Below are 21,152 nucleotides of genomic sequence, written 5' to 3' on the forward strand. Positions count from 1 at the left end.
GGAAAAGGTTTACAGTTAGTTGTCAGTCTAGTAGTAAATGTATAGTGAAAGTCATATTACAGTCTCCTGGACTGCAACCATGATGTGCTGGAGAGGCTTTTAACCTCCAGTGACCCTGAGCACTCTGTCGGATGGTAGGTTTAACCAAAGTGTGAGGAGGAAGACAAAACAGTCTCTGGTTCTCAAGGTAAGGAGTTTGACGTGGGCTTAACTACCACAGTTTTATTTGTATAGTGTATTTATATACACAGTGTAGGTGGTGCTAGAAGCTAACTGCTGCTAACAGTAATGTTAGATGCCATTAGCTAGCTAGCTTATGCAGCTAACATTGGCTGACTCAGCCTTTGGGATGCCAGGAGCTCTATGACTTGTGGTTAACTTTTTTTTGCACCAATTCGTAAAAGTTATCTCAGGACACTTTTCAAATAGAGCAGGTCCAGACCGTACTTATTTACAGAGACCCACCATGAGCAAGACCTTGGTGACGAGAAGATTGGAGCGTTATAAAGGCCTTTAAGTTTACTAAGACCCCTTCCTTTATCAGACCTTCAATTGTTGGTCTGATAGCCCCACATCACTCATTAAAAATGTCTCTGCATTTCCCTGATATACTGCTTATTTTGGATAAACATTTACTACAGTGGGTTTCCATTCCTAAACTTATATTGCTGTTTTTACCATTGCACCTAGTTTGTGAAACTCATGTCCCTCTAATGTCAATAGTGTTGTGTGGGGAGTGGAGTTCTGAACCTGAAACCACCCTTGTAGTTCTGGTGGAAGTATCACTTCCACACCCTGTGGCCCTATGTAGATATCTGTGACGATAACGGAGCATTAATTCTTATTGGTTAATTCTTCCCAGCATGCCTTATAATCGTTGTGGGTTTGATGTTCACTATAGGGGAGACTGCAGTGTAGAGGTAATTGGGGTTCATCAGCCTTACCAACCTGGGCTCATACCCATGACTCACGTTTTCCATTTTTAGCATTGCATCGACTCTTATGATGTCAGCTGGAGCCAATACACCATCGGTTGCACACAGCTGGAAACCTTTTGCTGAGTTCTTGCAGGCAATTTTCCTGTTGGTGGATCTAAAGGAAACTTGATATAGAGTCACATGATGTGACTGTGATGATGTTAAACACTTGGCCCCAAAAACCTTAGAGACTCAGTGCCTAAGATATAGTTACTTTAGATGACATTACCTTGGCCTCTAGCACCACTGTCAGGAATCTTGGAGTTATCTTTGATCAGGATTTGTCATTTAATTCCCACATAAAGCAGACCTCTAGGACCGCCTTCTGTCATTTATGTAATATTACAAAACTTAGACACATCCTGTCACAGACAAAACTAATCCATGCATTTGTTACTTCAAGGCTGGATTACTGCAACTCTTTATTATCAGGCTGCCCCAATAAGTCCATTAAAACGCTCCAATTAATTCAGAACGCTGCAGCACGCGTACTGACAGGAACTAGAAAAAGAGATCACATCTCTCCTGTACTAGCTTCTCTGCATTGGCTCCCTGTAAAATGTAGAATAGAATTTAAAATCCTCCTCTTCACCTATAAAGCTCTTCCTGGTCAGGCCCCTTCATATCTTAAAGAGCTCATAGTACCCTATTACCCCTCTAGAACACTACGTTCTCTGAATGCTGGGCTACTTGTGGTTCCTATAGTCTCTAAAAGTAGAACAGGAGCCAGAGCCTTCAGTTACCAAGCTCCTCTCCTGTGGAACCAGCTTCCAGTTGTGGTTCGGGAGGCAGACACCCTCACCACATTCAAGAGTAGGCTTAAGACATTCCTCTTTGATAAAGCTTATAGTTAGGGCTGGATCAGGTGAGTCCTGAACCATCCCTTAGTTATGCTGCTATAGGCCTAGACTATCGGGGGATTTCCCATGGTGCACTGAGCTCCTCCCTTCCTCTCTCTTTCTGCACTCATTCATGTTCCATTAATGCATGTTACTAACTTCACTTCTTCCCCGGAGTTCTTGTGCTTTCTCGTCTCGCAAGTTCTCGTCGATCCTGGTGGAGCCTCCTGCCATGGTCCTGCTTTACTGCCATTGCCAATACTGTTGTTGCTGTGTATCTGCCTGTGTCTCTCTCTCTCTCTCTCTCTCTCTCTCTCTCTCTCTCTCTCTCTCTCTCTCTCTCTCTCTCTCTCTCTCTCCACCCCAACTGGTCGAGACAGACGACCATCCACCTAAAGCCGAAGGATCTGTCCTAGGTTTCTGCCTTTTAACAGGCAGTTTTTCCTTGCCCCTGTCGCCAAGGTCTTGCTCATGGTGGTACTGTTGGGTCTCTGTAATTAATGTTATAAGATGTTCGGTCTAGACCTGCTCTATTTGAAAAGTGTCCTGAGATAACTTCTGTTATGAATTGGCGCTATACAAATAAAACTGAATTGAATTGAATGTGTGCACATGATGTTGGCATTTAGAGGAGTGTCACTGCTGGTGTGTCTTTCTTTACCATCAGCTTCAACAAGCTTTGGGTAGTGTTGTTAGTGTCTCAGGCCCTTCCTGTTTCACCTTTCCATTTGCGCTGAAAGTGTGTAGAAATTTGGATTGACATTTGTCATCCTTCAGCACATCCTCTGCCAGTTTAGACAGGCACATTTCTTTTGTATTGTTTTCTCAGCTCTATTTAATGAAAACTATTGCAACATTCTCAAATATTTACTGAATTGTTTTTAAAAAACTATTGAAACTTGAATGTTGACATTTTCTTGAATATCTACTGAACTGTTATGGAATAAATTAAACTCTTCAAGATTAATGTATCTTTCTTAAACATCTGCTGTGTATCTGCTTCCTGTCAGTATTTAAATCAGACTAACTTTAGTTCATTCATGCTTTGCCTGTGATTGTCACTGGCCTGTGACAAACCTGTCAACAGCTCACAGTGAAACACATCAGACATGACTTCTCTTATTTTCTGACAGATGCTAGTTGAGGCTATAATTCAGATACAAAAGGAAGTGCTATCAGATGCACCTGTTCTGCTGACTCTCGTGGAAATATTAGAACGGAGACGACACATTCGTGTTCAGTGATTTCTGACTGCGGAAACTCTAAAGATCAACTGTGAGTATATGGAAAATGTACTTATGCACAGGTCTGTTTTTGTGTTAAAACATCACAGTTCAAAATCATCAAAATTTTACATTTACAGTTTGAGATTTAAAGAAAAATCTGTTGCACTCAAATCAAGGTAGTTAAGATGAGATTAATTGTGCAAACATTTCCTTGTTGTTTTATGATCATAATTAGAAAAAGTAATTGGTAGATGAATTGATAATGAAGATAATATTTAAGAATCTAGTTACAGCCCTAAATAAGATGTGTTAATTCACAAGTTTTAGTGAGATTTCCATATTTACTGTGCAGCTCTTCTCAGTGAGTCAGGAAGTGTATTTCCCAAAATGTGAAACTGTTACTTTAAAGCTTCTATATGTAACTTAAATTAACTAACTAGCTCCAAATCACCCCATCAGCCCTCACATTAGCTGGGGAAACTAATGTTAGCCAACTAACATATACACTCAGATAGTATTTTGGTACCGATAATGGTAGTGAGAAAGAAAGCTAAGCTTAGTCAGCTACCTGAAACACAACCACGCTGAATAATGTTATCCAGTGCTGGCTGCACCACAATGCCAGCCTACAGCGTAACGGCAAGCCAGCCAGATCAGCAACAGGAGCCTGCGTGAAGATAACTGACAGTATTTTGTTTGCTACGTTAAGTACTTGGCAATTCGTCCACATTAGTTAGCAAACTAACATCAGTCAGCTAAACATACAATCTCACAATATTTTCCACAAGCTTTGCAGTAATGTTAACATTGACATGGGACTTTGTGTTGGACTCTGTGTTGGACCACGTTAGCCAGTGTCGCACACTGTTGACACTGTAGGGAAGCGGAGAGAGAAGGCACTCAGGAGCATAAACGTCACATCCTTTGATCCCTACATGTAGAAATGCGTCCACAGGCAGCAGAGGAAGTCGCTATGCTACAACCCGTTCACTCACTGGCGATAAAAAGCGATTTGCTTTAGAATCTTACGTATGGTACCTTAAGGGGTGAAGTAATGTTGTGTAACATGTTGTTCTCTACAGATTTAGACCCTTCAACAACATTAACAGCAACAAATCTCCACATCACAGTAACTCAACAGACGTACCAGCGGCAGTCCCAAAAATCAGCATGCCGGCAGTGGGAAGTTTGTCTTACTCAGTACGGAGACGTCTTGTCTTACTTCTGTGTCTCCTGCTTCATCTTAATCCTTCACTTTCTTATTCGCTGAAAAGCTGCACTATCGATTATTCCAAAGATGCCTTGGCTGAAGTTATTATAGATTGCTCACAGCGTAAACTTGTTATTATCCCTGAGGACATCCCCAGAGACGCACGCTCTGTAAACCTCTACAACAATCAGATCGAACAGATTAACAATAAAGATTTCAGTGGCTTCTCAAAGCTGAAAGATTTGCGCCTGGACTGTAATCATATTGCTCACGTGGACGATGGGTCTTTTATCCATGCGGTGTCGTTGAAAGAGCTCTACATGAGCTATAACAGACTCACCAAATTGACAGCCAACCTCTTTCAGGGGTTGTCAAACCTTACCCTGCTAGACCTCAGTAGCAACAGCATTCAGTTCATTCATAACTCAGCCTTTCAGTTCCTGTCCAGCTTACAAACTGTGTTGCTAGACAGCAACATGCTCCAACAAGTCGCAGACATTCAGCCCATCCTACAGCTACCACGCATACAGAATCTGAGCATTAAAGCCAATCTGTTTCCTTCCTTCCAGACCAAAGATCTGCCGCTGAACAAGCCCTCAGGCCTGAAGGTGTTAGATGTTTCTGAAAGTAATTTTGAAAAGTTCAGCATCACAACACAGATCTTTCCTCACCTCGAGATGATAGACCTTTCTCGATTTGACCAATCTGAAGCCATGCAATGGGACATACCTGACAAGACTCTACTGAAGAACATTACTCAACTTATCTTAAGTCATACTTTCATCCCTTTTGACAATATCCAAAATATTCTGCAGAATCTCGACTCACTGAGGCATCTAAGGCTGAATTATATGGAGAGGTGGATCAACAAAGGTCTCTTAGCAACGGTCTGCAAAATACCGACACTAAAGAGTCTGGATCTGTATTTTAACCATGTCGCCAATATAAGTGCAAAACTTGAAACTTGCTCTCAGCTCAGAGAGCTTGACCTTTCGACTACTCACACGACTGAACTGTCCAAAGGCTCGTTACGACTGATGAAGCAACTACAGTCCCTAACTTTAGCAACCAACTTAATCACCAAAGTGCCAGATGACATTAGGAGTCTCTACTCTCTTGAGATCCTAGATCTTGGTGACAATATTATCTCCGAATTGGTCTGTGAGGATTTCAAAAACACAACGCGCCTCACAGAGCTTTATCTGAACACCAACCGCATTGCCAAACTGGACGGATGCGTCTTTGAAAATCTTAATGATCTGAAGATTTTAGATATTAGTGACAACCTGCTGTGGACATTTGGAGGCGCCTTTAATATAGGCCCGCAGAAACTTGAGTACTTGGATTTGAGCAAAAACTTTATCCTTATTCTTAAAAGAGGGGATTTTCAAGGTTTAGGGTCTGTAAAACATTTGGATTTGGTGACAAATCGTATCGGAAGGGTGAAACGTAGGGCTTTTGACGGACTGAACAACCTAACAACTCTTAGTGTATCTCTTCCACTCGAGTATGAAAACCACTTCAGAGAATTGCCGCACTTAGAAAACCTTACAATCTACTTCAATACCGATGGCGGATTCAGAACTCTTCAAAGTCAAGCAAGCTATCACGAAGCCTCATTTCACCTAAAATCTCTGAAAATTTTCAAAATAATATGCACAGGATATCATTATGGCTTCCCCCTTGACGTACCGGAAGAATTTTTCCAGGCTATGAAACATTTAGAGGACTTCACAGCGGAGAATGTGTATATTTCTGCACCAGATCCACAAACATTTCAATTCAACTTTCGGCTCAAGAGTCTGAAAATTTCGCAAACTGATTTGTCGGATTTAAATCCTGAACTGTTTCAGCCAATTCCAAACCTGCAGGCTCTCGATCTTTCTGAAACTAGGCTCCAGTCTTTGGATTTTCTGGCCCAGGCAAACCTGCCTGCACTCAGACAATTAAAGCTGAGTGGCAATGAGATTACAGTGATCAATGAGACAGTCTTCCAGTCTCTCCCAGCACTAACATACCTGGACCTGGACAATAACCCTTTCACTTGTGACTGCTCTAATGCGGGTTTTATCCAATGGGTGATGAACAACAAACAAACACAGGTTGTGAACGGACATCAGTACACTTGTTCCTTTCCTGCAGCCGAGCAAGGAAACAAGTTGCTGGACTTTGACATCCAGTCCTGCTGGATGGACGTTAGCTTCCTCTGCTTCATTTCCAGCACTTGTCTGGTTGTGCTAACTCTCCTCGCATCCTTCATCTACCACTTTCTGAGATGGCAGCTGGCCTACGGCTTCTACCTCTTCCTGGCCTTCGTCTATGACAACAGGAAGAGGAAGAAGGGAGCTCCTCACCACTACGACGCCTTCATCTCCTACAATGTTCACGACGAGGACTGGGTTTACAGAGAGATGCTTCCAGTGCTGGAAGGAGAACAGGGCTGGAGACTGTGTCTGCACCACAGAGACTTCCAACCAGGTAAACACTCTCTCAATCTCTATCCCTCCTTAATTAATTCATCACCAAGTGTGAACCTATCATGATGCCACCCATTGGTCAGGTTGAGAGTACTGTTTTGGCCTAATGGTTGTTGCCAAGTTTGTTTTTTGCAGTGAGTTGGGCTGCTTTCTTTGGCAGTTTTGAATCGTCCGTAGCAGGAAACAATGGCAGCTCGCCTGGTCACACGGTCAAATATGTTTTTGAACAGATTTGAGGAGAGAAATAGTCAACAACATAATCTGGATCCATACCTGATTAGCACTGTTTGACAGTTTGATTTGAGTTTGGTGTCTTGAGGTGGACGGACTCACTGAGAATGAGCTGTCAATCACAAGGTAGCCCCGCCCTAAATGCCTTTACACAGACAAACAAACAACACAAAAATGCAAAATAGTCGCCTGTGAATATGTTGCATCAAAATTACTCACAAAGGCAGTGACACAAGAATAAAAAATTAACACACTTACCGCAGACCAATCGGGGGTGTCTCAAAAAGACAGGTCACACTTACCGGGTTCATCTTAGCTGCCTGTCACGGAGCTCCAGTCTGGTCTAATAAGCTGTATTATTACGTTAAAACGCCACAAACAAAAACACAAACTAATGGAGCCAGCAACAGAGCGGACACTCTGAGTAGAAGAGAGCTTAGATGATATAATAATCCCACAGAGCAGTCTGTATAGAGGATAAACATTAACTCACTGTTGTCTTCATAATGTTTCTGTCTTTTGTCATATAATTCAAGGTGATGAAACAATTATTTGGTCTGCCATGAGTTGTGACGTGATGTCTTTTCCTCACAATGTGATTGGTTGATGACTTTATTCGTGGTGCAGTTATGTTACTTTCTCATAGTGCAATATTCTGTGTGAGAGCACTTATGACAACAACAACAGTTCAAAGAAATATATATATACGTGCATATCAATAGGCGGGATAAAATGCCCCCTGCGTTGGCTTCACTTTTACTGACTCAGACGTCCACTTATTATATTCTGTCAATGCTCATTACACTGCACCAACACCTTCGCAGCTGTTACCACAGAGGAGAATTTAATGGCAGGTTGCAACTCACTCGCTTCACCCTCCCTTTCCAAGTGCAAGGTAGAAACTACGGCGCCACATATGCAACACTAATGAGAGGCTAGGGTAAGCTTAACTTCCCCAAAGTTATCACGTAGCTACAGTGCTGTCAGTATCACATTACACTGATTTGAGTTCAGTGGCAGAGCCTACAATAACTTGTTTCTTCCTTCCTCTTTTTATCTTCTTCCTCTCAGAGACATTGTGCAGAGATATGTACTACAGTGTATTTTTAAAGTATCTGTATCACACTCAGGGGTTTCACATCTTTTTTTCCCGCTTACAAGGTCTCAATGTTTGATAGATTCACTGACATGTGGCTCGCTTAGCTGATTTCATCTTGGTTTGTGGTGTCCAGAATTAGATGTACTTGCAAAGAACAAAACAGGTACTTCAGGATTCAGCAGCTTCGTGAGCGTCAACCTTAAAAAGATCAATCTGGGTGGAAGGTTTGTAGAAGCTGCAGTAAACTCTGCCTCAAACTCTCAGATGAATTACATTTGTCTTCCTTTGGGTTCATGCCATGATTCAGTTTCGGTGTATTTCCACCCTACAAACGGTTGAAAAAACAACAGAAAATAATAACTTCTTGAAAATTCAATGAAAAGTTCAATTTAATATTTGTTCCACTTAGTTGCTAACCATGTCAATCTTTCTGTTCCTGCACATATTTGATGGTAATGACGAAATTGATTGTAGCAACTTCTCATTAACAGACATGTTACAAATGTTACTGGCAGACCTTTTCAACTGCACCTAATTAATCATGCATTTCCAATTGACTTGTCAGTCCCAAGGTAGCCCCTGCCCCAAAGCATACCCTTTTATGGTCTGTTTTACTCTAAATGGGACCATCAGTTACTAAATGAACATCATGCTGTATGGAAGAAGACTGAAACTAGATAAGGATAGGAAACTGTTTACTGAGCTCAAATGAAGTGAGAAGTCGGCTAATTCTCCATAAGACTGCATGGTATCTGTTTTTATTGCATTCAATGGAGCTGCCCCCTGCTGGCCTTGACATAGAATGCAGATTAAAGACACTTCCTGGGAACTTGTCCATTATATGACCTGTCAATGATCTATACTAACCTCTTTAGCGGCCGCCATACCAACCACCTAGCTCAAAGCTTGATGTGATGGATTCTCACTTGACTTCATTAACATGCTGTGTCGAACTGTCTCCACAGGTAAGGCCATCATTGAGAACATTACAGACGCCATCTATGGCAGCAGGAAGACCATCTGTGTGATCAGCCGGCGCTACCTGCAGAGCGAGTGGTGCTCCAGAGAGATCCAGATGGCCAGGTGAGGGCGCTCACATCCAGCAGCACCTCCTGCTTTTATCTCACAACCTCCCGAACGGATCCAGTCCTCTGAATCGTCCTCATGGTCTGTCCTGTGTTGTCTTTGTTGCAGCTTCCGTCTGTTTGACGAGCAGAAAGACGTGTTGATCCTGCTGTTTCTGGAGGAGATCCCGGCCCAGCAGCTGTCTCCCTACTACCGCATGAGGAAGCTGGTGAAGAAACGCACCTACCTGAGCTGGCCTCAGGACGGCCAACACGCAGGTGTCTTCTGGCAGAACGTCCGGAGAGCTCTGGAGACAGGGGACACTGTCGCCGACAACACAGACCTCCTGACTGGACCAGCAGGCTGCTAGCCATACTGTTAGCAAGCTAACATTAGCCAGCTAGCTGCAACCCAGCCACACTGAATAACGTTATAGAGTTAAACTTACAGAGACACACTTACACAGACATGGTGCACATATGTTTAGATTCAGTGTGACTTTCACTTATAGAATATCAGTAACTCTGATGTCCACCCTGAAAAGGACTGACTGAGAATCATCAGTTTTTAAATTTCCGTTATTTGTCGTGTCTCAACTCAACTTTTGACAGACTGGTTTGAAAGGTTTTGTTACACTTGCTTCTGCTTCATACATATATCCGTGTATATATGTATTTAATTCATTGCCACTGTTGGAATTAAAATTTAAAAAAGGAATACAGGCTACCAGTCATATAAATGTACTACTGCACATAAGTAAAAAGGCAAATACTCTTTGTAAATGAGCTTTTAATATGGTCCAACATATGTTTTAAAGTTTTTTCTTGCCTTTATGATAAAGATAGCTGAAGATAGACAGGAGAGGGGGACACGCAACAAGGGGCTGCAGGTTGGATTCGAACCCTGGGCCGCTGCACCAAGGACTCAGCCTCGGTACATGGGTCACCAGCTCTACCCACTGAGCTAACTGGGTGCCCATGGTCCAACATATTTGAAGAAGTTACCATTTTTCATTTGTATTAATCTTTAAGAGTTATTACGTTACATTATCCTCAGGCCTATTATTTTTATATTAAGGTTGGAAAAAGCTGTATGGTAGCTCGTCAAGTCTAGCTGCATAACAAAGCATGCTTGCCTAATGTAAAAAATGATCGCTATTTTGTTTTCCTAGCACCCAGCTAAAAAGGGTAAAAGGTTTGTTACGATTTTGTTTTATATGGTGTTTAATGTTAAGTCATATTATGGTGCCTTTTTGTAATTTTGTAGAGTTTTAAGGTAGAACGTTTATGCTAGCAAGACTGCTATATTAGCTCATTTGAGGCAACTCTGTCGGTCTCAAGGAGCCATTATCCCGGTGGAGTTTGCTTGCTGTTACGGTTTTAATGAATGCTGCATTTGTGTGTTTACTGTAGCCACAATATATGACATTAAAGCTGCATATGTGACATAAAAACTCACTTGATGTTAAATATATTTACGTATAGCACTTTATCAGAGATTGTCACTCAGCTAAAAGTGTTAAAAAGGTGATATTTAATCATTTGAATATTATATATGAAGTTAAAATGACATTTGGATCAATTAAATATTGTAAGGCTTTAGTACAATAACTTTGTCGTCAGAATATAAAATATTAATAATGTTTCACTTGTGTTTCTGTAGCTCGTTGTGTTCCAGATGTATTCAAGGCTTAAGGGAGCTACAGTGTTTTGTTTGCTCATCAATAAATACATTGTGAACCATCAGTTAAAGAGTAGACCATCATTCAGCCGGGGATGCTACACTCTTTATACTTAATACTGTGATCTTTTGCACGTTCCTGCACAAACTGTACATCATCCATTTAAAACAGCCATTTTGTACACACTGTCTATAAATATTTGCATAGTCTTTATGACATTTTGCTTTCATATATTATTGTTAATTTTCTATTTTTCTTTTTATGCTTCCTTACTTGCAGTCTTTGTTTCCCTTCTGTGTCCATTGTTATGCTGCTGCTGAATATACGGAGACAAATTCCTTTATGTGAAAACCTACATGGCATTAAAACTCATTCTGACTCTGATCTTATGTGTCAGCCTCTGTGACTGAAGAACAATTAAAATAATTAAACGTTATTCCTAAAGGCGGCAATACAACAAAGTCTAATATGAGAAATAACTGATGCTAACGCTACGTTACGCTACAACATATAAACTTCATGTGTCGGCCGTCTGAAGGTTCGACCGTGAGCCTTGTTAATCTGTCTGACCTCACTGATTACACACACTCCTGTCACAGACGCTCGTTAAACACTGTATGTGGTCGGTATCATTGTGTGTGTGTGTGTGTGTGTGTGTGTGTGTGTGAGAGAGAGAACAAGAGAAGAAATTAAAAACTGACAGCAGTTTGTTGATGAAGAAAAATGACATTATATTAGTATAGATTTCGCATTTAAAAATCAATATTTCATTATATTAAGTGAGTTTTTTTCACTCTGAGCTTTTACAGTCAGTTTATTAGATTCCATGTTTTTAGATTTATTTTATTATTTATGGCGAACTCTGGACTGCATGTGGCTTTCAGACTAATTATTTAATTTTAGTTATTATTGATCACCCTTCTAATATTGAACACATTGAGTATGTGTATGCTACAGTTAGTTGACTACACTGTATATGCACTGTAATTCAGATTTAGTGATGATATGCATGAACTTTAAATACATTTTACAGGTTGCAATGAAAAATGGAGAGAACAACATTTCCTCTAGCGCCACCTTCAGGTGAAAATTCCTACTTCTACAAGAAATATGTGAAGGATAACTGACAATAACACAAGCTTATCATCACATCATCAATATAAATACTCACCAAAAATGTTATTCAGGTAACGCTGCGTTTCACCGGTCGCCTGTCGATGGCGTCATATCCCCTTTGTGCCTGCGTCAGCGTTGTGGTTGTCTGCCAGAAGCTGTCATACATTGACTGTTTATCCAGTCTGAAGCCACATTGTTACCATCCACTCTTTAGATCTTGGTGCTTTTTAACTCTAGATTTGAACCTGATGAAGGATTTTAGTCATCGGACGTCTGGATCTTAAGTTATCAGAGAAACAAGCTGAGCTAACGTTAGCAGCAGCTCGGCCCGCTGCCCCTCAGTGTGGGTCAAGAGTCATAATTATGTTATAAAAAGTCAAATATGAGATCAAAAGTTAAATCCGAACATGTGTTAATACCATGTGTAAACCAGCTTCTAGACATTAATTAATCGATTAAATATTCAATTATGACTCATACATAGCCTAGTTACTCAGGAGAATTATTTAATCAATAATCACATTTATTGCTCTGATAATAGTTATTGGTACTTTTTAGTTAACTGAGCCCACAGTGCTGATTCACAGTTCATGCAGTGTAATATTTTAAGTAAAAGTACAGAAATTATTGGATTAACCTTTAAGTGTCTCTGTTTTTGTGTTTAACTGCGGTTCCCAAACAATCTAGCAAACAGCAGGATCGTCAGCGTGTTATTGATGGCTACATAAAGCGGCTGTATATTTAACAGCAGGTCCACTGTGTGTTATTGATCAGGGACATAAATCTGGTTCAGGGTCGATCGGTGTCCCAAAAACAGCCACGTCCAGCCGCTCGCTGATTAATTAAACCTTTAATTTCCTCAGTCGATACTTCCTTAATATGCCTGTATTGATCCGGCCGTGTGTGTGTTCCTCATACATCATTAGTGAGCAGTCTAATTAATCAAACTCAAATTGCAATGAAAGATGCACTATCAGAGATTCACTCTCTTCTTCATCTTCACCTGTTATTTTCTGCTCATTATTGCTTCATGTTTTATTAAAAAGTAGCTAATGTGACTTCTAATGTGCTAATCTTGTTAGTAGCAGCTTTGTTCTAAGATCACATCCTCAGTTATATTGTTCCCCTATTTAACAATGTCTGCCACTTTACACAAAATCAATTTATTTTGTTTTTATATCAAAATCCAATCATTGTGTCTTCCTGTAAAACAAAATGTGATGTGTGCTTACGTCAGCATGAACTAACTAATTTCAACCAATAATATCAGACATCCACCCGTCAACCAATCTTCAACTTTTAGCGACACAGAGCGAAGATTCATTAGTTAGCTAGCTAGCTAACAGCATGGCTAGCTAGCGGAGCTCACTGATCACTGTACAAACACAACTTTATCAGAGATTTGGGTCAAACTGGATCATATTTTATGGAGAGAATATTGTCTGGTTTTCCCTCTGACGTCCTCCGGCCGCTGTGCCTCAATTATTCTAACTGCTAATGTAGCTGCCGTTAGCTAACTGTTAATGAAGCTACCATTAGTGTTAGCAACCGAACGGGGCTCAACAGCCTCCCAGTGAACACAACCTCCGAGGGCAGTTTGAGGGTACCGACAGAGCCCGTCTACGGAGAGCCTGTCCTCTCTCTATTAAGTCCCATTATACTGAATACTGGTTGCAGTTCCAGCAGAGGTCCACTGGGGGCGATCGCCCATCAGTGCAGAATGAATGGGAGCAGATGGAGCTAGACGGCTACATTTGTCTCTTTCACCTGATTGTCGTTGAGAAATCTCAGATTTGATTGTAGTTTTTGCAAGTTCAACATGGGTTATAGGTCGAAAGTCTCTAAAAAAAACACCCAGCAATGTATAATTTCTTTGCGTCCCCTTTCGAATGCAACATTCAAATTACTAGACAAAAAATTCTATCCTGAGAAAAGTGGATTTTGAGGGTATAGCTCCATAGAGCTCCATTCATTCTGCACTCATCCTGTGGGCGCCCTCACATGGAGCCAGAGGGGAACTGCAACAGTTCAGAACCCAGAAGTTTACTGAGAGTGGAAGTTCTCCCCTTATTAGAGATTCTCTGGTACAGAGGTGATTTATGGAGTTTCCAGATGGACTAATAAACCTTCTTGAACTCTGATAAACTTAAACATGTTTGTCTTCCTGCATAAAAATGTGCCGCAGACAGAGAATGTGAACAATGGAAAGACACACAGAATTATCTGAAACATTTTGGCTTGATGACGTCACATCAAACTTTTTCTTTAAAGTTTTATGTTTTATTTTGCAGTCGAGCAAATTAAAGGCATAAAAAGAGGGAGATTAAAATCTGAATGAAGCCCATAAAGTAAAAAGCAGAGCTGCATTAAAACAAACCTTCAGAGACACATTTTACTTTAAGTGCTTTTCATAGAAAACTCTAAACTACGAGCTCCGCGGCCGTCTCCAAAACTTAATGGCCCAAAAATGACATGGTTGCCTGGCAACCACTCATCAGATCACAGCTCTTCATTCAGAGGCCGGAGACATTAAAAGTCATCGAGTGGAAGGAAAAGAAGAGACGGAGAAAACCTTCAAACTGAAACAATCTGCTGCCGTTACACCTCTTCTGACCTCCATTAGCCCGCAGTTAACTGCCAGAGACACAAAAACACGTCTTTACTCTGAAACACTGCGGCTCTTTTAACTATGGAGGACCAGAACCCACCAGGAAGTTTAATCCAGAGACTCGTTTACAACCTCGGACTCATCGTCATACGTCACACTCCAAACCCGAAACTGAGGACGGTTGAGTCTGTAAAATAATAAAGAACCAGTTACCGGCTCTGAATGTGCTTCAAGTTTCGGCCACAAGGGAAGAAAGACAACAGAGTCTGTGGGATCATGGGAGTTGCTGTCCTCACCACCATTGGCGTCATTGCAGTCAGCTTCTCCGGGAGCCCAATGATCCACAGAGGTCTCCTCCTCTCCAAAACAAACAGACCCGCTGATTAAAACCACTAAACACACTGAATAAAGCAGTTCCACCTTAACAATCACTGCTTCTCCCACGCTGTTGGACAGACAAAGGACGTCCCGGAGGGGCTGCGAGCTGAGCTGCTGCTAACATTGGCTCAGCTTGTTTCTCTGATAACTTAAGATCCAGACGTCCGATGACTAAAATCCTTCATCCGGTTCAAATCTAGAGTTAAAAAGCACCAAGATCTAAACAGTGGATGGTAACAATGTGGCTTCAGACTGGATCAACAGTCAATGTATGACAGCTTCTGGCAGACAACCACAATGCTGACGCAGGCACAAAGGGGATATGACGCCATCGACAGGCGACCGGTGAAAGAGATCGGGACTGAATGCAGCATCTGATGCAGACTGCTTCACTTAAACGCTATTTATTGTAATTTATTGTTATTTACGTATTGCATTTAATTTATAATAACGTTGGTCGGAACAGGATCTCTGTTATATTTCCAACTGCAGAATAAATATACATAAAGAAGTCTTTTTTAAAACCGATGATGGTCCTATTAGCTAAGGTGTTTATGCCTCCTCTTTTTCTCTCTATCCCAGAATTTAAATTAATCATCAGTATATTTGTCCACTCCGGAAGATATGCCCTCCATTTTAACTCCCCTTTGCCCTTAATCCCACACACACACACGTCTCGGTTTCAAACACACACAGAACACAAACACACTCTGGTGATTTCTGTATTTCCTGTCTGGTTATCAGCTGTCATTGAGGAGCACATTGCAGCCTCCTCGCTCTGTCAGCAGTCTGCCTGCTGACGCCAGTAAAAATCATTTCTCTGAATCCTCTCACACAGAAACCGCTTTATCTCACGGAGCCGAGCTGCAGGTTAAAGGAGCCTGAAATACACCTGCAGGAGGAGGAGAGGCGCCCCCTGCTGGTGGGGTAATCTCTGATTTAATGTTAAAACAACAGGAGACATCCTAATTTTTAAACTTTTTTTCAGTTAACAGTACACAATTAAAATAACCTATTTTTAATAGGTAGACATACAGGATACGGCGTCAGATACAAACACATCTGCACTCGTATGTAATTACCAACAAATATAAATCAATCAATCAATAAAGATGATGATACACTCTCCTCTCCTCCTCAGCCAGCCGTCTCTCTCTTGTTCCTCTCTTCCCCTCTCCTCCGCTGTCCTCCTTCCACCTCTCCTTTCATCTCTTATTCATCCTGTTTCTGCCTTTGATTCTGGTCCGGTTTGACTCCAGCCGTCAGCTGGACAGAAGGGGAAGTTCACAGAGAGAGAGAGAGAAAGAGAGAGAGAGAGAGTAGGCTGGTTTAAAGGCAAGAGGATGAAGAGGAGGAAAGAGAGCAGAGCTGTGATATGTCCCTGAGAAAACTTCAGAACCTTCATCACAGGGAAACAGCATAAGAGTTAAAGTCCATGTGAACTTCCTCATATTTCAACGTCTACCTTCCAGTGAACACGGCCGATGGTTTTCTTGCCGGGTTTGGATCCTGGCATCCCGGGGCAGCAGTTAGCGGTCAGCTACTTATCAGTCTAACTCTGTAAATGACCTCGGTACTGTAACGTTATTCCCTGTCAGTCTCTGAGGCTGTGTTCGATCCCGGTCCGGCTGCTGAGCCCGGTTCTGTTGCCGGCTAACAGCAGATACAGTTCAGGAATTCTCATTGATGTTGCTGTTTTGTCCGTTCACTGCAACTTTTCTGCACATTTGACCAATCGTAGTTTCCCGCCAGATTCACCAACCACAGGAGTCCCGCGACAAAACTCAGGGCCAGAAGTCACCAACAATTCTCACTTGAACAAGTCGCTTTTACTTGATAATTATTTATATATAAAAAAATGTCTTTCTTTTGTGCATTTTCATTGTACAAACATGCCTAAAAACATCGCTACATGCATTGCAGTAGTTTTAGAAACGGTGCTGTGCAATCAGGTATTGTAAGTCGCGACAATCCCGATAAACAGCCAGTTAATTAGCGGTTAGCTACTAGCTAGTAGTTAAAGCTGTCTGTCCATCAGGAAACGTTTGAAGCTGAGCAGCTGGAGAACGTCAGAGAGAAAACCAGAAAATATTTTCTAAAAGATCTAGTTTCATTGCTTAATGGTCTGTTTTACTCTAAATGGGACCATCAATTACTAAATGAACATCATGCTGTATGGAAGAAGACTGAAACTCAGAGATCATACATCAACTTCTCCATAAGACTCAATACTATCAGCCACTGGAGCGCCCCCTGCTGGTATGAGTACTTTTACTTAATTAAAGGATCTGAAAACTTCCTCCTCTGCTAGTGAGAACTCTGTGTGTGTGTGTGTGTGTGTGTGTGTGTGTGTGTGTGTGTGTGTGTGTGCGTGCGTGCGTGTGCCTGTGTGTGTGTGTGCGCCCGCCGGCTTTAAACCAGAAAACCAACCTTGCATTGGGAAGAGTCAGTCAGGGGATGAAGAAGAGGAGCAGTGAGAAGCCTCTTTGTGTCGGTCGAGCAGACTCTCGTCTCCTGTGTAGCTGCAGGCAGTGAGACTCCATCTGAGCGCGCTGAAAGCCAATTTACACAAACAGCTCGCCTCTAATTGATAACAGGAAGGCTCTCCGCTGACACCGAGCCGTCCTGCAGGACTGCTCCTTCCACAGTCACACCGCCGCCATTCAGACCGAGGTCCTTAAAACGCGGCCGGAGGCCTTGGGATGAAGTTAAAGATAAAAATAATAGTAAAATCCAACAATTTTATATCAATCAGTGGAGTATCCGACTCGGTTTCAGTATCAGCGACCTTGAACTTCTTCACTTCACCATAAAACTATTTATTCACAGTCTACAGCTCATATGGGACAGTAGAGGTTTTAGTTCCCTAAAACAGCCGTTTTTTTGACAGTGTAGAGCAGAGGGGATTTGAACCTTGATAATTCCCATAAACTGATCTGACCTACCTTCTAATAATGAACCTTGTAAACAGCAGAAAGTAACAGGAAGTGGAGATAAACCCTCCTGTTTTCTACTTCTGTGGTTTCATAGTAAAAGGTGGATTAATAAACACAAGCCATGGACTTAGTTTACAGTAACCTCACACTGGACAGACGACAGAAATATGAGATTCAATAAGGTAGCTGTATCTGTCAGGACACTCATCAATAACTATTCCTGCTGATAGTTGATTAGAAATGACACAGCGTAACTTGCTGGCTGTTTAATGCTATTAAATTGGCAAAGAGCTCAGAATTTACATTTACAGTCAGTCAAATTAAAGCGACTGTCTTGACCCAAAAGGGGGTGGAGCTTCACACAAGGTCAAAGTCCCCGCTCCTCTCATTTACAGAGCAGTGTTAGCTTCATGATCACAGGGATGGGAAGCGAAGCATAGTGGTGGCGTGCTCCACCCCCCCCGTTAAAAGTGGAGAAATCCCCATAAAAGAACCCAATAAAAAACACTCTCTGTAGAAGAAAACACTCCACCTGCTATTTAAGTTCATTTAAATTCAGTTTTTCTTCTAGTATTAAATGAATGAGTAAATGACCCTTGAGGATAGAGAGAAAGCCTGGAGCACAGCCTGGTTTAGCCTGAGGAAAGCGACTCTTCTGTCGTCCCTCCGTCCTCAGGTTGCCTCCGTCTTCCTCCTGGTGGGAAGCTCGCTCTGGCTGTACCGCGTTCCTTCGAGATGTGTGACTGCGGTTGTCTTTGGGCGAACGCGGCGGCTGTCAGATGGAGACAGGTTGATGTTTGCTTTAGAGGAAAGTCTTCCAGCTGGAAATGTAAAAGAGGAGCAGCAGGAAATAAAGAGCTCAGTGAGTCGTTTCATGACAGCTCCTCATCAACAACAATGAACAACAAGTAAACAGCCGGTTGTTTGTCGGGGCAGATGGACCAGACTCTCTCTTCTGCTCTTCTCTGATGAACACAAACATACTTCAAAGCTCCATCACTGCGTGTGTATGCGACTGTGCATTAGATTTATATGTGTAAGATTATGTTTGTGTCAGAAACCCCCCCGCTGTCCTCTTTGTATGCAAGCTCATCTCTGCCATGTGTCATTAGAATGAGAAACCTTCTAACACAACTAACACAATCTTTTCTTTCCCGTCACTCGGGCACAAATGGGCTTCCATGTCAACTAAACAACTAAAACAATGCTTTAATTATTCCAGGTGTCCATTATTCACAGAAAAAGAATCCTACAAAGTCTTTGTCGATCCTCTGGCACCAAAACAAAAGTAATTAAATTCCCATCAGCCTCAGCTGCCCTTTGGTGATAATTAGCTGATGTTTGTACGCTAACACTCAAACTAAGCTGGTGGACACGATACCTGCCAAATATTTGTATGTTAGTTTTATGTCGAGACTTCTTCTAGAATTCTGGATTCTGGAACACAAACTCAACAGGCTTCAGACAGATTCATTGTTTGACCATCGTTCTGTGTCTTTACCTCACAGAAGTGAGCCAGATCATGAGATATAGACGTGTATACACCCCCGGGTAGTCAACCACTGATCTAGTGAATCAGCGGTTTTGCTGTGAGACCATGCTGTGTGTTTGTGATGCAAACGAGCGACTGTTGCAATTCTTCACTTTTTAAACCACAAAACTTCAAGTAAAATGCTTAAAACTGCAGTAAGTCAAAGTAAATGAGGTATTTTCTGCTTGTTGTTGTTTTCTTATTAAACCAGTTAGAGTGAAACCTTGAGAACGACGGAGGGATAAACAGACAGACAAACACATCTCTGACTTCCTTTCTGTCAGCAGAAACAAACTGAATATTTTTAGCCGGCTGTTCAGAGCGTTGTGTTTCTGTCCGACTGTAACACCTCGCTGTGTTTCCACTGATGTCTCAGTTATTGTTTATGACTCGATTGTATCTGCTGCAGCCGGCAGCTCGGGACAGATGGGATTATAAAGCAGAGAAACATTCACACACTGCTGGCAGGATGTTTCCCCCGAGGGAAAAGAAAACTATATAATTATTGGGCAAAGTCACTTCCGGTTTATGTGTCTCTGTTGCTGAATTTGCAGAAGTTTGGAGTTGAATAAAATCAGGTTTAGTAAAAGAAACGAATGGACAAACTGGAGGTGTGGATCTTAAAGAAGGGAGACGCACAATAGGCCACGACCCCACCTTGGAAAGGTTGAAACACACTGGAACAAACACACCCATTTTTTGCTTTTTAGCGCCCCCTAGCGGTGGATTTGAATTAAACTTTTAGGGTATGTTTCAGGTCCTTATGTGGACATATGCTGTGACTTCATTGGTCAATATCTTAAAAACTAAATATGGTATCAACAAGCCTTGTGCAACTGTTGATCAGCTTCGTCCGATGATGATCCTCGGAAGATCTGGTAGCAATCGAATCTACAGTTTAGCTCATCACTTCCTTTTTTTGGGCCATGGTTCATGTTTCTAGATCCTTTCAGCTCACGGTAATTTGAATTGTTGCAGCAGACACAAAAACAACAGCTTGAACCTCCTGAACGACCTGAACCATGGACGCATTTCAAAATGGCTGTGCCCATCAGCACCGTACTATCAGAGAGAAGGACAGCCAGGCCACCAAGTTTGAATGAGAAAAGGATGGGTGAGGATTGATAGAAAGGGAGGAAGACTGGTTAGGTAGGTCGATGGAGGGAGAAGTTCAGCAAACTGGTTGGATGGAACAAAGAGGGTGCTGAGACGCTGAGTGGGGGAGCCGTCTCTTTGACTCTTCAAGAGCCCAAGTGGTTCCTGTATTTTGATAAGAGAGGGAGATAAATTAAAAAGGGTTGGGGGGGAGGGATGTAGAATATGATTCAAGGAGAGAGTGAACGGAAAAGTTGTGCTTAAGTATGTTTTTTGAGCGGAAATGAGGAGAGTTCGGGGCGTGGTCTTTGTTCCCGAACGTAGTTATGAAACTCCATGATAATGACTTTTATTACAGTTCTATAACTTTACAATTCTGATTCCATCTATCTATCTATCTATCTATCTATCTATCTATCTATCTATCTATCTATATGTATATATGATTGTTATAGACTGTATAATGAATAAAGCAGCTACTGAAGAATTTTAGTTTATTTTTTTGCATGATGGATGTTCAACAGTTGGTATCCTCCGGCCCCCTGGTTGCACAGTCCTTGCCCTGTACAATCTTCAAAAACAGTTTCCATGTGAATTTAACAGAATGATTACATCAGGAATATTTCAGCATAAATTAGTGATTTAACAGCCATAAACTGTCTCTTTCAGTCAACAGATCTGTT

At 41.8% G+C, this 21,152-nt stretch overlaps 1 protein-coding gene across 2 annotated transcripts; it reads left to right on the forward strand.

The window, feature by feature from the left end:
* The first annotated feature begins 2,974 nt into the window (after positions 1–2,974).
* Positions 2,975–10,790, forward strand: LOC127357984 (toll-like receptor 13). Of its 2 annotated transcripts, none has more exons than XM_051390713.1 (4): positions 2,975–3,091; positions 4,125–6,730; positions 9,025–9,142; positions 9,254–10,790. In XM_051390713.1, exons 2-4 carry the CDS (start codon positions 4,213–4,215, stop codon positions 9,492–9,494), a joined length of 2,877 nt encoding a protein of 958 aa, XP_051246673.1. In that variant the 5' UTR covers positions 2,975–3,091; positions 4,125–4,212; the 3' UTR covers positions 9,495–10,790. The 2 variants fall into 2 exon arrangements, with proteins under 2 accessions (XP_051246673.1, XP_051246674.1); XM_051390714.1 differs by having other exon boundaries at positions 3,018–3,091; positions 4,822–6,730.
* The last annotated feature ends 10,362 nt before the right edge of the window (positions 10,791–21,152 follow it).

This window comes from Dicentrarchus labrax, unplaced genomic scaffold (genome assembly GCF_905237075.1).
Source record: "Dicentrarchus labrax unplaced genomic scaffold, dlabrax2021, whole genome shotgun sequence".
In the NCBI taxonomy this organism is placed as follows: Eukaryota; Metazoa; Chordata; class Actinopteri; family Moronidae; genus Dicentrarchus; species Dicentrarchus labrax.